General features: G+C 42.7%; 1 protein-coding gene across 3 annotated transcripts in view; it reads left to right on the top strand.

Moving 5' to 3' along the window:
- The window catches only part of CPAP (centrosome assembly and centriole elongation protein), a 137,709-nt gene that overhangs the window by 53,231 nt on the left and 66,655 nt on the right, over positions 1-17,823 (top strand). For all 3 annotated transcript variants that reach the window (XM_082247631.1, XM_082247630.1, XM_082247632.1), the window contains exons 6-7: positions 6,911-8,474; positions 15,990-16,122. In XM_082247631.1, coding sequence (XP_082103757.1) covers positions 6,911-8,474; positions 15,990-16,122 — 1,697 coding nt within the window. The remainder of the gene's footprint in view (positions 1-6,910; positions 8,475-15,989; positions 16,123-17,823) is intronic.

The raw sequence follows: 17,823 nt of genomic DNA, 5'->3' as shown, positions 1-17,823 counted from the left end.
ATGTATGTATATATATATATATATATATATATATATATATATATATATATATATATATATATATATATATGTATGTATGTATGTATGTATATATATATATATATATATATATATATATATATATATAGCACCCTACAGGTAGGTGCTAGGTAAATGTATAGTGGGTCTTGCCTGCCTAACAGCAGGGCTGTGATTTATATGGCTAGGGTGTCAGGGCTTCCAGATGTGCCTGCTGAGGGGAGAAGTATCCCCACTGGCACCTGTGAGAGGCTTCTCATAGGGCAGTGTGGGAAGCCCAGTCAGGGGACACATCCCAGCTTGTAACTACCCCAGAAGGCAGATTAGGCTGCAAAGGATTCTGAGTGGGTATAAGTTTGAGGGGGAAGTGCGTTGCACAGTGTCTTTGGCGGGAGCACGGGAGTACGGCTGTCTCTCCTCCTGTCTGAGGAGGAGGATATCTCGGGGTGTCGCCTGAGTGTCCAGAGAGTGCTGAGTTGAGCTGAGGGGATCTGGTGTGCCGAGAGCCTGCGGAGAGCGAGAGGGGTCCAGTCCCATGAAAAGCCTACACAGGTCGTGAGTACTGAAGATTGGCCCTGGGGTCTGCCTAGAGTCAGAGGGCACCACTCCGGAAGAGGTTCTGGGATCCAGTGTCAGCTAGCTGCAAGGGGGTACCTAGGTTGAGGACCCTGAAGTTACAACGGGGGTGCATAGTCAGTGGACCCTGAAGAGTTAGTCAAGGAGGCACCTGCAGTTGGGCCCTGAATTGTATAGAGTGTGTCAGTGGCAAGTACGGCTATACAGAGTTCTACTTCATACTACCTCAAGCTGGCCAAAGCGGGGGACAGTATTCAGTGATTTATACAGCATAACCGTGTCAGGAGTTCTACAGTTTCACAGTCCTGAATCTTCTGGACTTTCAGTCGAGGGTTCAGCACTTCTATCAAGTTGCGGTGTGTACTCAGTGTTAGTGAGCGTTGGCTAGTACCGGCCGGCGTCAAGGAAGCGCCAACGGGCATTTTCAGGATCAAAGTCCCAATTGTGTTTGGTTCGAGCCTAAAGGAGTATCCCATTCATTCCCTTCTCCCATCCCCTTTAACTTATAATAAAAACCACAAGCTAAGATGCCGGAGTTGTCACTGCTTTAGTTGTCACACCCAGGGATTCGGCTCACATGGGCTGGAGAGGATTCCGGTACTAATGGCAGACCCACATCAGGAAACCTTGCTATATATATATATATATATATATATATATATATATATATATATATATATTGCATCATTTGTAGACGCTATAACTTTCGCACAACCCAATTAATATACAGTTATTTGGACATGTAGCAGAATACATTTTGACCTAAATTTATGAAGAAATTTGATTTTTTCTTTTTTCAAAATTTTTGGTCTTTTTTTGTTTATATTGCAAAAAAAAAAAAAAAAACTGTGGTGCTTAAATACCACCGACTGAAGGCTCCATTTGTGTGAGAAAAAAAAAATATATAATTTGCATACACTGCTGCATGACCGCACATTGCCACTTAAAGTAATGCAGTGCTAAATAGCAAAAACTTTTCTAGTCACAAAGGTGGTATAACCTACCGGCGATCAGCGGGTTAATGCAGTATTTTTGTTATTTCCTGTATTTAATTAAACCACTTCTAGACCGGAAGGATTTACCTCTTTAACCACTTTAAGACCGGAAGGATTTGCCCCCTTCCTGACCAGGCCCTATTTTGCGATTTGGCACTGCTTAACTTTAACAGACAATTGCGCAGTCATGCGACACTGTACCCAAATATAATTGATTTCCTTTTTTCTCCACAAATAGAGCTTTTTTTGGTGGTATTTTATCACCTGTGCGATTTTTTTTTTTTTTTTTTTTGCGCTAAAAACAAAAAAAGAGCGGCAAAAAAAACACTATTTTTCACATTCTGCTATATGACATTCTCAAAAAAAATCAAAATTTTTTAATATTTTAGGCCAATTTGTTTTCTGCTACATATTTTTGATATAAATCGCAATAAGCGTATTTTGATTGGTTTGCGCAAAAGTTATCGCGTCTACTTACTATGGGAAAGATTTAGGTCATTTTATTTATTTATTTTTTTACTACGGTAGTAATGGCGGCGATCTGCGTTTTTTTTGCGGGACTGTGACATTGCAGCAGACAGATCGGACCCCTGACTGACATTTTTGACACTTTTGAGGGGACCAGTGATATTACTACAGTGATCAGTGCTAAAAATATGCACTTTTCTCTCTCAGCGGGGAACGATCGCAGGTGTCAGACGGCAATCGGAGCCGCCTGCCCGCTGCATCGGCTTCCCTGCTGATGAGTGGGGGTCGAAGCGCGCCACCAGCGGCGCGTGCTCGACCCATAGCCTCCTGCGAGCAAGCGACGTTTAGCTACAGAAGCAGCTGCCTGCCGCCATAAAGCGGTTAACCATGCCATTTTTTGCAATTTGGCACTGCGCGACTTTAACGGACAATTGCGCGGTCATGCAGTGCTGTACCCAAACAAAATTTACGTCCTTTTTTTTGAGAAAAAATTACATTTTCTACTCTTTCTTATAAAAAAAATATCCAATAAACTTAATTTTTGTCAAAAATTGAGGCCAAAATGTATTTAGCTACATTTCTTTGAAAAAAAAAAACTCAATAAAATCTCAATAAACGTATATTTATTGGTTTGCGCAAAAGTTTTAGCGTCTACAAACTACGGTGTATATACTGGAATTTACACAGCTTTTACTTTGACTGCCTATCTCATTTCTTAAAGTGCTAAAATGGCAGGGCAGTACAACCCCCCCCCCCCCCCCCCAATTACCCCTTTTTGGAAAGTAGACACCCCTTTTCTGAGAGGCATGATTGAGCCCATTGAATATTTCATTTTTTTGTCACAGGTGTTTGAAAAAATGACACAAAAGAAATTGTTTTACACAAAGTTGTCATTGAAATTATATATTGCTGTGAGACCTAGCCGTAAACAGGACCCCAAAAACCAACCACTGCCTTCAGGCTTTCTAAGGGAATAAATTGTTGGTAACTCCTCACTACCTATCACAGTTTTGGAGGCCATGAAATGCCAAGATGGCACCAACCCCCCCCCCCCCCCCCCACAAAATGACCCCTTTTCGGAAAGTAGACACGCTAAGCTAAGACACGCTAAGCTATTTGCTTAGAGCCATGGAATATTTTAGATTTTGCCACAAGTATCGGGAAAATGCCAATTTTTTAATTATTGTTTTACACAAAGTCAATTAAATGATATATTGCTTACACATTCCATGGGTATATGTGAAATTACACCCCAAAAGACATTCCTGTCTTTCTCCTGAGTATGGGGATAACACATATGAGACTTTGCGGCAGTCTAGCCGTGTAAAGGACCCCGAAAACCATTCGCCGCCTTCAGGCTTTCTAAAGGTGTAAATTGCTTGTCACTCCTCACTACCTATCACAGTTTCAGAGGCAATGAAATGCCAAGACTGCACATACCCCCCCCCCCAAATGACCCCTTTTCGGAATAGACACTAGGTGGGAAAAAACGTGTCCACGCTTAGGGGGGCTGTCCCAGCAGGCATAACCCCTCAGGCTCTGCTATTCTCAAACAGTTTTGTTCTGCCTAGTGTCAGGGATAGGACCTAGCTCCCTGCTGGGACTTCAGTCTTAGCTGTAACAGGGAGAGTTTGCGATTTGTTTTTTATTTTTTTAACTGGTTAGTTCCTGAGGACCAAGATCCAGAGGAACTACAAGCAACAGCCAGCTGGTATTCACACTGGATAATTTAGATCCTTAAGGTCTCCCAGCCTGGCCATCGAGCAGGAGAAGGTTATAGTCCAGAACTAGGCCCCGCCACAACATTCCCCCCGATGGATGGGGACGAGCATGCGAGTGGATTGTCTCGCCGGGTCGCAAGCGACCTGGATCGCCTGAGTCGCAGCTTCCCCCTGACTAACAGCACCCCCATCCTGGGTGGGAGGTGATCTGTTTCGGAGTGGCGCCCACCTTGTACCGTGGTATGGTGAGTAATATGTCCCCCCAAAAACACTGTAGGTCTTGGGGCAGGTGTGGGCCCCTCCCTGGAATGGTCGGACCTTTAGGATATACCCCTTGGCATTTTCCTTCCTTAGCAGGTTTTTACCTGGGGTGGGGGGGTCAGTAATAATGCGGCCGCTTCGGCGCCTATTTGAGGGGGGGATGTCATGCGTGGATCCCTGGGGGCCCCGGAGACCACATGGCGGGCCGTGGGGGCCGCCTTTTTGCTGTGCTTCATGATCTATGTGTTCCCATTAGTTTGTATGGGCAGTCATTTTATGTATTTCCCTATTGAGAATGTATTGCGGCCATTTTCTTGAGGTCCGTGGGCTGGACAGACATGCTGCAGGCTTTATTTCATGATGGAGGCAGAGCTTTTTCCTCTTCCTGTGCAGCTCAGTGTTACTTTCGTTTTCTACACTGATAAGACTAGGCGTTTTTCTCTGGGCTCTGGTAAAGTTTTCTGGGGGCTCCCTGTAGGTTTTTTTTTTTTCTCCCTCCTGCTCTGCTATTATACTATATATAATCTACTAATCAGGGTTGGGGGTCCGCAGTATTAGCGGTGGGACTGCATTTTTTGCGGTCTCCAAGGGACATACACAAAAAATTGTTTAAATGCAAATGGAGTCCCAGGATAAAATTTCACCTGCAGACCCCCTAAAAAAATGACAGCGGGACTCTCCGGTCTACAGTTGCAGCCAGAAATAGCAGTTTTGTTTGCAAAGCCTGATGTCAAAAGTGGAATGTTCTGGTGTTGGCAGCCGCGAACGTCCTCCGTTGTCAGACTCTGAGATGGATATGGTCGCCGCAGACCACCTTGAGGGGTTGGTGTCTTCGCATTCTGACGGTGAAGAGGACCTGTCCTCACCAGCCGCCGCGCGGGAACGCGCACTGGCGGAAGCCCTGATAGTTTCCGTGCGGATAACTTAAAAAATGACTGATGAACCCACAGCGCCGGGTACGCAGATGTCTTTTGGCTCCCACAAATCCCATAAGTCAAGCAAGGTGTTCCCTTGTCTAGAATTTTTTCACACTATTGTGAATGAACAATGGCGACGCATTAAGAACATGTTGGTGGTGCCTAAGCCTTTTGCACGCCGTTACCCCTTTGCGGAGACAGTGTCCAGGATTCCCCAGGGCGCGGAGTCTAAGCCCCAGCCTGCTGCTTCACCAGGGCCCTTGATGGTGGGGATGGACTTGCAGCAGACTGGAACCAGGTCGCGGGCCCCAGGTAGTCCCAGCTGAGGATGTGGAGACCGCTGGTGTGTGCAGGGTAAACAGGAGACTATAAGGAGATCCAAGAGACAAGCCGAGGTCAGGACAGGCAGCAGACTAACATAGACGGAGAAATGAAGCCGGGTCGGTACACAGGAGATCAGATACAATAGCCAAGGGATACACGGATGGGAGCTCAGAGAACAGCGATGTTGCTCAAGCAAGGAGCAGTGCACTGAGCATGTGTATATATAGGGAAGCATACAGGGAGGTGACCCAGGAAGTAATTGACAGGAACAGGATATAACCCACAGTGGAGCAGGCGACGCCCATAGAAGCCCAAACACCACATGTGAAGGGAGGCAAGACTGCAGCAAGGAGATAAGAATATACAGACAAAACTATAGGTTAACTTGTGACATCCACTAGGTGGACTGTACCACCAAAAATTGATTTTCCGTTGGCCAGGTTGAATAAAGCGAGTCTGGTACCGGTGGAAGAGTCTCCAACTTTTGCGGATCCTGTGGATAGACGGGTGGAATCCTTGTCCTGTCGTTTACGCATGGTAGCAGGTCACATGTTAAAGTCTAACACAAATACAGTGATCTGTACATTTTGTCTATGCTGTATATTGTGTGCACTGTGACGGGGAGTGAAAGGGTTATTTAGGGGGTAATCAGGGGGTTAAATGTGTGCCTATGTGTATTGGTGTCAGTGTAGTGCTTTTGTACTCAGTTGATGTGATCTCCTCTCACACTGGAACCGAAATGGAGAGGCGATTACATTTCACAGCCACAGGGCGTTCTGCCATTGGTAAGAAACGGTCCAGGTCAAAAATCATTCTGAACCGAATCAGAACATCGCGGGGGCGTGCGCGCCCCCTGCTAACCCTGCGCCCGACCGCCGTACAGGTAAGGCAATTCGCGCAACCGAGCCAGCTTGCCGCAATATATCTGCGGCGAGCGGTCGGCAACTGGTTAAAATAGAAATGAAAGTCAAAAGTGGTGTGTGTGTATATTATTATTTTTTTTCTTTTATGAGAGATGGGGGTGCTGAGTGCACGAGGCCCTGTTTGCACATGTCTAACTATTGGAATGGACAGGCTGTGCTCCCAGGTAGAATGCAAAGAAGCAAACTGACTGTGCTGGCGTGGATTTACATCTATGCTCTGGTGTGGTCAGTTTGAAATAGGAAAGCATGGGAACTGGCAGGATCACCAGATATTTCACACTAAGGGAAAGCTGCAAAAAGAGCAGGATAGTTTTTCATCAAGTATATGAGTACAGCAAACGCATATTAGGAATATGTACTGTTCGGTTAACATACACTTTAAGCAAGGCACTGAGAAAGTTTTGTCTGGGCTTGCCTTAAATCATTGTAACTAATCTTGCTTGGTCTGTGGCAATCTCCATCAATATCATACTGGTGAGTAGTTGTCTAGTACATCCCTTACTTTTTTTTAAACTTTTTATAATTTTTTTTTGTTTTGTTTTCATTTAAATGTGTACTCAACTTGGTTATTGGAGAAATGGGGAACTCAATTTATTTAATAGGGACATGTTACTATATATGGTCAGTTAAGATGTACATGTTGCCTTTTGGTAATCCTTCTTCTTTAATTATACAACCATATTTACTTCACTTTTTTTGTACTATAGAGCCCAGAAGGACAGGCCGATAGCAAACCTATAGTAAAAAGACCGTTTCTTCGGCGAGGAGAAGGGCTGGCTAGGTTTAAAAGTGGAAACAAGAAACTTCCCAAAACTCAAGAGATCAAAACAACTTCTCAAAAACTGTCAGAGACCGCAATTCCTCCCAAAGCTGAGAAAGCTCAAGTCCAGAGGAAAATTGCTGTGTCAACTAAAGAGCAAGGAGCAGAAAATATTCTTGGCACAACAAAAACAACAAATCTAACTGTGAAAGAAAAAACTGAGCTTAATAAAAAACTGTCTAAAAACAATAGTGCAAAAAACAGAACCACTTTATCACATGGCCAGCAGGACAACAAATCTACCTCAAGTGGGAGAAGTTCTGTGACTCTGGAAAGACTTGCTAGTTCAGAAACTGATAAAGAAAATGCAGACTACTCTAAATCATCTGAACCACTAAGGAAACAAGGTTCTAAGGTTAAAGAGGCGGGAAATAAAAATAATTTTCCACAGATCAGTGACTTGCGCAGGGAGAGTGCTAACCCAGCAGAATTTTCATTTGAAATCTCTTTCCAAAACAGGAAAGCCCATTGGCACAAGGAGAAACAGAAGGAAAATTTTGAATTAAATGAGTTCCTCCTTCTAGAACAGGCTGCTGAGGACATATCGTTCTCCAGCAACTCCTCTTTTGTACAGAAGCTACTTGATCAAGACTATGTTATTGATAATGGTCAGCGCAGGTTGTCCTCCACTCCTGTTAAATTTGTAGAGAGGCATCAGGAGAAAGGGGTCAGCAATACTAGGAGTGCAAATGGTGGCAGATTGAACCAGAAATTTGAAGAGTTTGGATCTGTTCTAAAAAATATATATAGTACCTCTACTGCTGGGTTTGGTGAACAGACTCTGAAGAAGTCAAATGAAATAACAAAAGGTTCTGAAGTTGAAATGAAAATCTCTTCCAAAGATTCAGAGCCTGCTACAAGTGAGGGGGACTATGCATCTTCAGCGGATGAACACAACAACTCTGGTTTAAGTGAAAACGAAGACCTGGAAAGTGAGGACAGTAGTCGAGAATACGACCCAAAAACGGATGAACCAAAAGGCCCTTCTAAAAAACTTTACAAGGAGACTAAAGGTAGAGATCTTGACCTGGACCTGTCAGATGGTGGGGATCAGGAAAACGAGGACAATACTTTGCTGGGAAATAGCAAAGCATCTCTAAAAAATGATGGCTCATCTACTTCTAGTGAAAGTGAAGTTGGGTTTGATGACGAACGGACGTGGGATGACCTTGGCAATGTACCAAGCCTTAAAGGTGTTTACGAAAGCAGGTTTGCCAATAAGGAGTTTATTCCAACAGCGTATACCAGCAAAAGCCCTCCAGACATTTCAGACAAAGCCATAACCAGGAAGATAGCATCAAAGAAGGGAGAGTCTATGAAGACTGGAACTGCTGGTACCCCTGACCCTCCGGCATCTGAACTGATGTTGAAACTGTTTCCAGCACTAAAGCCAAAAGCAAAGCCAGAATCTCAGGCTGTGTCTAAATATGTACCAGTTCAAGAAGGCCCAGGTATGATCATTTAAAGTAATATAGCTGTGTTATTGAAGTGTACCTGTTATGCTGCAAGGGAGGAAAGGCATTGGTTAGGTAAATACAACCAGTTTTTCATGTTTCTAGAGGTTTTATCACTATAGCAGTTCAGGCAATTGAGTGGGAGATATCCATTTACAAAAAAAGTCTGGTAAGTTGAAGGGCAGAGCAAAAAAAAGTAAAAGGAGAGAATAGGCAGAAGAAAGTTAAGCCGGCCATAGACTGATCGAAACTCAGTCGGATTCAGTAGGAACCAGTCAAATTTTGAATCGTGCATGGGCAGGCTAGCTGTACTAAAATTGATCTACCTTCAGTACAACCACCCTTTTTTTTTTCCCCTTTGATCACTGCCGGCAGCTAGTGATAGTTTGTTTTAGGACTGCTGGGAAACCACCTGTTAGAGCACAATGGCTTAAGGGAAGGATTCCCTCATCAACACTGAATGTGTAGATCAAGCAATATTTTGAATCAAGCAATTTTCTCTCCTTTAACTTGTGGTTGAAGAAAAGGAAATTGGTTGTCTGCCTAAAACTGGGTATACACACATAAATTGGTTTCTGTTCAGCCTTTGGTTCTAGACTATGTGGATGGAGGAATCTTTAGCTGCCTCTATTATACTTTGTAACTCAGGGCTCGATTAAACCCAGGCGCCAGGCCGCAATGGTGACTGGAAATCGCGTCCTAGCGCCTGGGTTACACAGCAGCAGTGATCGGGATCCTCCCATGTGGCCCACCCATAGGTACGCAGACTAGTGCCGGGCTGGCTGATAATTTAGGCCGCGGCTTTGCGCCCTGTTGGAGGAATACACGCTCCTATGTGCGAATTGACTCCCTCTGGTGGACGAGGCTGTGATGAACGGGGCTTGCTCTCACTGCCCGTCCACCTCTGACATCATCATCTCTGGTGGACAGTGGAGCTTGATCGGTCGCCGTTTCCTTACTGCCGCTGAGTGGACGGGGAATGCCATCTATCAGTGCCACCTCATCTGTGCCCATCAGTGCCACCTCATCTGTGCCCTTCAGTGCCGCCTATTAGTGTCCATCAGGGAAGCCTCATCAGTGACCATTTGCATAGCCTATCAGTGCCCATAAGTGCCACTTAGGCAATGCTGATGAGGCTGCATTGATATCAGTGCCACCTATCAGTGACCAAGAATGCCACCTAATCAGTGCATTCTATCAGTGCTTATCAGCGCAGCTTCATCAGTGCCACCTATCAGTGTCCATCAGTGTAGCCCATCAGCACAGCCTCATCAGTGCCCATCAGCTCAGCCTCATCAGTGCCAATCAGTGCAGCTTATAAGTACCCATAAATGCCACCTATCGGTGCTTATCTGTGCAGCCTCATCAGCATTGCCTATCAGTCCCCATAAGTACTACCTAATCAGTGCAGCCTATTAGTGCTTATCAGCACAGCCTCATCAGTGTCACCTGTCAGTGCCATCTCATCCGTGTCAACCGGCGCAGTGTCATTTTTGTAATGTTCGGTCTTTCCGCTTTGCACTAGGCGTGAGCAATTCATATTGCCTGACGCCCCCGGCATGTAGTTCTGGGCGCTGGGCAGCTGATTTTAAAAACCGGCTTCTAATGTTTTTAGCTGGCTGCTAGATTCTAAGCAAATTTGTCAGGCCCTGTTGTAACTACCGTACAGCCGACGCTTGTCAAAATACGCAATTGATTGGATGTAGTTGCTGTTTAGCTGACAAATTCTCTGCAAGACTCCATCAGTTTTTCAAAGAATTTTGGGGAAGAGATGGCTGACAGGGCCACCTACGCAGTGAATTTCATCCAGTTCCCTAAGAACCAGACATAATTCATATATTCATTCATATATACAGTATATACGCAGCTTTATGCCAATGCCAAGTGACAAATTGAAACACTTTCTCTCTTTTCAGTAAAAAAAGGACGAAGTAATATGAGATTTCAATAGACTGTCCAACTTAAAGTAGTACCAAAGGCTAGGCAGTTTTTTACCCTAATGCTTTCTTTACATTAAAGTAAAAAACGTCCCAGTAATTTTATTGTCTGTTTCCCACCCCCCCGTATACTTACCTGAGTCCTATCAATCCAGTGCTGTGCTTGCCTACAGGTGCTGGCACTTGTTCTCTTCTGTTGCACGTTACATGTTCGAGAGTATTATTCTGAACAAAGTATAACGAGTTCTTTTTAATCTATTAAAAACAGCATATACCAATCGTAGTGAATACAGACTAAGAGCATATATAGATATTTTTATTCACAAGACATGTATTCACAATAAATAGTTAGATTTGGGGTGACACAAAAAGATAATTTCACATAAAATACAAACTTTAACGATAAATGCAAATGGGATATTTGGCTCAGTAATGAGTAAAAAGAAAACAGGACTACGTTTTCCCAGGAATAATAAAAAACATATATCACGTGTTCTAAATATCAGACAAACATTGTCTGCAAATTGCGTAGCCAACAGTTACTCTGCTGCAGTTGAAGTGAGAATAGGCTATGCAAAACAGGAGACTAAATCGCTAATATTGCGCTAAACTGGTAATAATAAAAAACTTCAAAAAACAAAATAAGTTTTTTTAGAGAAACATCTACTATAGTTACTATGACTGGGAAGGTAATCTATATACCCTGAGCATATGATTGAAAGCATGTAAGGAAAACGATATTCAAATAATCGACTATGTATACTTACCACTTCAAAATGGCTGCTGGCTCAAAATAGTCGTTATCGGAGTCCTAACATGGCTGCTTTTCCCAAAATGGTGGCTGGTTAGGGAGGAGTTTGCTTCTGGCATTCTTCAGCGGTTCAAGCGTCAAATAAGGGATGGAGCAAGAAGGAGTGAGTATAAGTGTGGATGGATGGATGTCTGTGTGTCTGTGTGTGTGTCGATGTGTCGTCTGGGTTCCTTTTTTATTTTGTTGGAACAAAAGGGCCTTTAAAATTATAATAATCCGAACCCAGAAGGAGGAACTTCATTCCCATTGGTTGGGATATCTTAACCATTAACTGGTTGGGTCATTAGGCAACACCTCCACTAGTCACCATGTATGTTGTATATTAAAATTATGTGATGATAATTTCTTCATTTAGTTATAGTAATAATAGAAAACATTATGAAAATCTGTCCAGATTTTTCATGGTGCAGGCATGGCCATCTGATATTTTTGTAATAATGTATCTCTTAACAGGTTCAGTTCTGGTAACGCAGTTTTAATGAGTGTGTACATTTATACTATATATATATATATATATATATATATATATATATATATATATATATATATATATATATATATATACAATAAGGTCCATAAATATGCAGACATTCAGCTTTAATTTGAGGGTATTTACATCCAAATCAGGTGAACTGTGTAGGAATTACAACAGTTTGTATATGTGCCTCCCACTTTTTAGGGACCAAAAGTAATGGGACAGATTAACAATCCTAAATCAAACTTTCACTTTTTAATACTTGGTTGCAAATCCTTTGCAGTCAATTACAGCCTGAAGTCTGGAATGCATAGACATCACCAGATGCTGGGTTTCATCCCTGGTGATGCTCTGCCAGGCCTCTATTGCAACTGTCTTCAGTTCCTGCTTGTTCTTGTGGCATTTTCCCTTCAGTTTTGTCTTCAGCAAGTGAAATGCATGCTCAATCGGATTCAGGTCAGGTGATTTACTTTGCCATTGCATACCATTCCACTTCTTTCCCTTTAAAAAACTCTTTGGTTGCTTTCGCAGTATGCTTTGGGTCATTGTCCATCTGCACTGTGAAGTGCTGTCCAATGAGTTCTGAAGCATTTGGCTGAATATGAGCTGATAATATTGCCCGAAACACTTAAGAATTCATCCTGTTGCTTTTGTCAGCAGTCATATCATCAATAAATACAAGAGAACCAGTTCCATTGGCAGCCATACATGCCCACGCCATGACACTACCACCACCATGCTTTACTGATGAGGTGCTACGCTTTGGATCATGAGCAGTTCCTTTCCTTCCCCATACTCTTCTCTTCCCATCACTCTGGTACAAGTTGATCTTGGTCTCATCTGTCCATAGGATGTTGTTCCAGAACTGTGAAGGCTTTTTTAGATGTTGTTTGGCAAACTCTAATCTGGCCTTCCTGTTTTTGAGGCTCACCCCAGTGGTTTACATCTTGTGGGGAACCTTCTGTATTTACTCTGAAGTCTTCTCTTGATTGTTGACTTTGACACACATACACCTACCTCCTGGAGAGTGTTCTGCATCTGGCCAACTGTTGTGAAGAGTGTTTTCTTCACCAGGGAAAGAAATCTTCGGTCATCCACCACAGTTGTTTTCCGTGGTCTTCCGGGTCTTTTGGTGTTGCTGAGTTCTTTCTTTTTAAGGATGTTCCAAACAGTTGATTTGGCCACACCTAATGTTTTTGCCATCTCTCTGATGGGTTTGTTTTGTTTTTTCAGCCTAATGATGGCTTGCTTCACTGATAGTGACAGCTCTTTGGATCTCATAATGAGAGTTGACAGCAAAAGATTCCAAATGCAAATAGCACACTTGAAATGAACTCTGGGCCTTTTATTTTCTCCTTGTAAATGGGATAATGAGGGAACACACACCTGGCCATGGAACAGCTGAGCAGCCAATTATCCCATTACTTTTGGTCCCTTAAAAAGTGGGAGGCACATATACAAACTGTTGTGATTCCTACACCTTTCACCTGATTTGGATGTAAATACCCTCAAATTAAAGCTGAAAATCTGCAGTTAAAGCACATCTTGTTTGTTTCATTTCAAATCTAGTGTGGTGGTGTATAGAGCCAAAAAGATTAGAATTGTTAATGTCCCAATATTTATGGACCTGACTGTATATCTTAATTAAGACTAAGCAATTTACTGAGATATTATTAAATTGATACATAATAACCTGGGATTACAATTGGTAGACTCATGTTATACATTCAATCAAACGGTTATCTACTAGAGCAGGGGTCTTCAAACTATGGCCCTCCAGTTGTTTAGAAACTACAATTCCCATCATGCTTAGTCATGTCTGTGAATGTCAGAATTTTACATTGTGTAGTTCTGCAACAGCTGGAGGGACGAAGTTTGAGGATCCCTGTACTAGAGAATTACTATGCTAGTAAATATTATAAGCATCACATGGTCTGGGATCTATTATATGAAATCAAATTTAAACCTCACTTATATTTATCTGACACCATATAGCTTCCATGAGGGATTGTCCATATGATCATAATAAGTTCTACCTCCCTTCTTGGCGTAGGTTAATTAGTGAAATGTTCTGTCTTTTTCAGGGTCCTTTCGTTATTTATCTTCACATAGTTAAAACCGTGGTTATTTGCTAGGTAATCGAGGACACCGGTGTTCCTGAAACTGGTCTTGTATCTGCCATTGTGTGGAAACACTTCATGGCCAAAACACTATGTTTACGACTTCCCCTGATAATTCTCTTTTCAAGACGTAGGGAATATACAGTGCCTTGCAAAAGTATTCGGCCCCCTTAAACTTTGCGACCTTTTGCCACATTTCAAGCTTCAAACATAAAGATATAAAACTGTAACTTTTGTGAAGAATCAACAACAAGTGGGACACAATCATGAAGTGGAACGAAATTTATTGGATATTTCAAACTTTGTTAACAAATAAAAAACTGAAAAATTGGGTGTGCAAAAAAAAAAAAAAGATTTCATGACCTATTATTACTTCTATATAAGTAGCAGCATTGTGTTACATGTGTCCTACACTCCTGAGTGCATAGGGTCACTTTGCAATTGTTTGCCATTTACGGGCAAATTTTGAGGTGTTTTTTGGTGTACACTCCTAAATTGAATGCCTGGTAAATATCATACCCTACCACAGATTATTATATAAACACAGAGACTGCCTCTCTAAGTTAAACAAGATATGGGATAGATGGTTGCAGGCTACGGAAACGTGCGCTTAATTATGACACTTCATGTTGGGCTTCATATCTCACACTGCAGCTGATATGGAACTTCCAAGGTATTCAAGGTGTGTAATTTCCTGCTTTGATATATTTTTTGGTTCTAACATGTTTCTCTTGCACTGATTATGGTGTACTTCAGCTATTGCACCCTATGTCAGTTTGCACTTTTGATTATTCATCATAAACTTCTCTGTTCACCTACTTATTGTATTTTGTATACTTTTATATAGCCCTATTGTGACCAATTTTCAATAAAGTTAGTTTTGAATAAAAAAAAAAAAAGTCAGTAGCTACAAAAAGTGTAGCTGTTGACTTTTAATAATAAATACACACTTGCTTGTCCCAGATTCCAGCAATGTGCTCATCCGAACCATTCATTCTCTCCTTTTCCTTTCCCTGGTGCCACTATTTTAACTTTGGGCACCCGGCATTGACAGCGCGCGTCTTTCAAGGTCCCAGAAGACTGCCAGACTATTCAGCATTAGAACCTCAGTTCGAATCACCTAGAAAAAAAATTACATTCCAAATGTGTCGGGGGGCGGAGGAGTGCTTTAAAGCAGGACTTCCCCTTTTGGGTGGAGCTCCGCTTTAATAACATCATGTCATTTCTCCAGAGCTATCTTAGCATTGGAGGGTAGAGGTATATAGACAGCAGTGATGATGACCGTAGTAAATTCCCTCGATTTTAAAAACACTCACTGTATTCCAAGCCCTGCAAGCAATGTGTCGATTTTGTCAATTTTTTTTTTTTTTTATATTAATGCATTCCCTGCATTAAAGTAGGCGTTCAGGTAAAACCTAACTTAACTATAAATCTGCTCTCTGCTATATTCTAAATCTAATCTATCTAACCCTGTAAAGCAAAAATCCTATTTTGCTGCTGATCCAGTCGGATCCCAGCATCAGCTGTCAGCGGCGGCTTCAGTGTGCAGGAGAGGCAGCCAACAACAGAAGCCCCATCGTAACTATGGGTGACGCCCCTTCCTAGCTATTTCACAGCCGTTGTTGGTCCTCTCCTACACATAGCTTCTGCCGCTGGAAACCGAACCGGATTGGCGGCAGAATAGGTAAGTACAACAATTTTTGCTTTACGTGGGAGGTTTAGAATGTGGCAGAGAGCAGGTTTAGCGTTAGTTTTTGCCTGGAATTACACTTTAGGGTAAAAATAACGTTCCACTAGCTCTTCCCCACGTCCACGACATGTGTTTTTTAACTCCCAGTTTTCGAGAGCAACAAGCCACTGCACCTGCACTTGTAAACTGGGAGAGATTTAGATGGACCTGACTAACAAATTAAAGCCTTACTCTTCCCAAAATCAAGTTAAAATAAAGCCATAGTATTTACAGAAACATTTTTTTTCCCTTTTAGTATAAAGATTTTACATAAGTTAATAAAAGCTTACCATTGTAAGCCCCCCTGTCAGGGTTAAATAGTTTGTCTCAACCCTCTAACTGCCACTTATGCCCGGCAGCTTGGTTTGTTAAAAAAGGTTGAAAATGACAGGCTTACTGGCTGGAACATTACATTCCTAACAATCAGTTCTGTGTTGTAGGAGATTCTGCTCGATCACAGCTCTTGAAAGAAAAACTGGTTGAATTGGAAACCGAGATTGAACGATTTAAGATGGAGAATGCTTCGTTGGCAAGACTACGTGAGGACAAAGAGAAAACTTTGGAAACGCTCAAGTATGTATTTATTCCTTTGTATAGTGTATGTGTGTGTGTGTGTTGTGTGTGTGTGTGTGTGTGTATATATATATATATATATATATATATATATATATATATATATATATTATTTTTTATTCTTATGCTAGCTTATAATCTATAGTGGCTTTTCTTCAATATGTGAAATCATCTTCAAGGTCAGCCTACTTGAGAGATAATTGGCTCCACCCTAAACAGAAAACCCAAACCAGAAATGGATTAAAAGGCCCCACCCTACCTCCTCCCAGTTGTTTTGTGTTTCCAAACCATCCAGGATACACTGCATCACATTTATTTTGTTTCTCTTGCCTGGTGATTGTGGTTATTGGGCCCCTTCTCTGGAGGCTATGCCTAGGTGTGCCTGGTTAATATAGTCACTTACCAAGAGGTTGTCCTGTCTTTGCATCCAGTATTTGCCTCCTGTGGTATAGGGCAATTCCTGGGCCTAAGCTGCTATGTCAGGGAGGATTGGTGCACATGGTTGGGTGGACCAAGATGGTCATTTCTGGTAGTACAGTGATGTGTTTTCGGTCATTGTGTGTGGGGTGTGCTAAGATGGCCAATGAGGGAAATGAGCACTTCTGGGTGCATCCTCCCTCCATGGTGTACCAAGATGGCGCTGGCACCGGAGGCCTCTAAGTTACTTCAGAGATGGAAGATGCTGGGCCTGCTACTAGGTATCCTTTTTTCCAGTAGAGGAGGTAGATGAATTGCTTAAGGCTATCTACAGTATATTTTAGAGCAGATTGAGAAAGTTCAACCAGCCCCATCTGTTCAGGATAATTTGTACCTGGAATTTCCCTATTCACTGGTCTCTTAGAGATCATCTTCTCAAAGAGTGAAGTGTGCCTGAGATGAAGCTCTTTTTGTCCAGGGGTCATAAAAGACGTTTTGCTTTTGAGTCTAAGGAGGAAGAAAGTGTCCCCAGCTGAATGCTGCTCTTTCGCATGTATCCAAAACATGCAGATCAGTCATTTGAAGACGAGGGGTAATTAGGGACCAGATAGACAGGAAGGCTGAGTCTCTCCTCTGCAAGGCGTGGTATGCCTCAGCCTTTGCCCTGGGCCCAGCCCTGGCAGCAACATGTGTAACCAGGAATCTTGACATTTTGGTCCACCGATTTAAGATCAGTTTTCTTCAGATACCCTTATGGCTCAGAGAATCTCTCCCTCCAGTGGTTTTGTCGGTGGCTGTCTTGGCGGAGCCATTTGGATTAAGTCATGGAAGAGAGACTTCACGTCCAAGAACAGATTACGCGGCTTACCCTTTGAGGGTAAGCGCTTGTTTTAATCTGGTTTGGAGTCAGTTTTATCCAGATCCTTAGGAAAAAGGGAAGACGTTGCCATTTAAAAGACACCTTTTCATACTAGAAGGCCATTTTTTAACTCTCAGGGAAAGCCTGATAGTAAACCTGGTAAAAGCCAGTATGAAGTCATAGTAAAGGCTTGTTGTTTAAAAAATAAATACATATGTTCTACTTACCTGCTCTGTGCAGTGTTTTTTTTTTTTTTTTTGCAGAGAGCAGCCCAGGTCCTCCTCAGATTCCTCAGTGGCACTCCAGGGCCCTCCCTCTTGCCCCCATTGCAAGCAGCTTGCTGTGGGGGCACCTGAGCAGGCGCACGGAGCCGTGTCTTGGCCCCACCCCCTCCTTCTCATTGGCTGACTGGCTGTGATGGGGCG

The sequence above is a fragment of the Pelophylax lessonae genome (assembly GCF_965119305.1).
Source record: "Pelophylax lessonae genome assembly, chromosome: 2".
NCBI classification, from domain to species: Eukaryota; Metazoa; Chordata; class Amphibia; order Anura; family Ranidae; genus Pelophylax; species Pelophylax lessonae.
The sequence above is the reverse complement of the archived record's forward strand: the minus strand, read 5'-3'. Positions and strand labels throughout refer to the sequence as shown.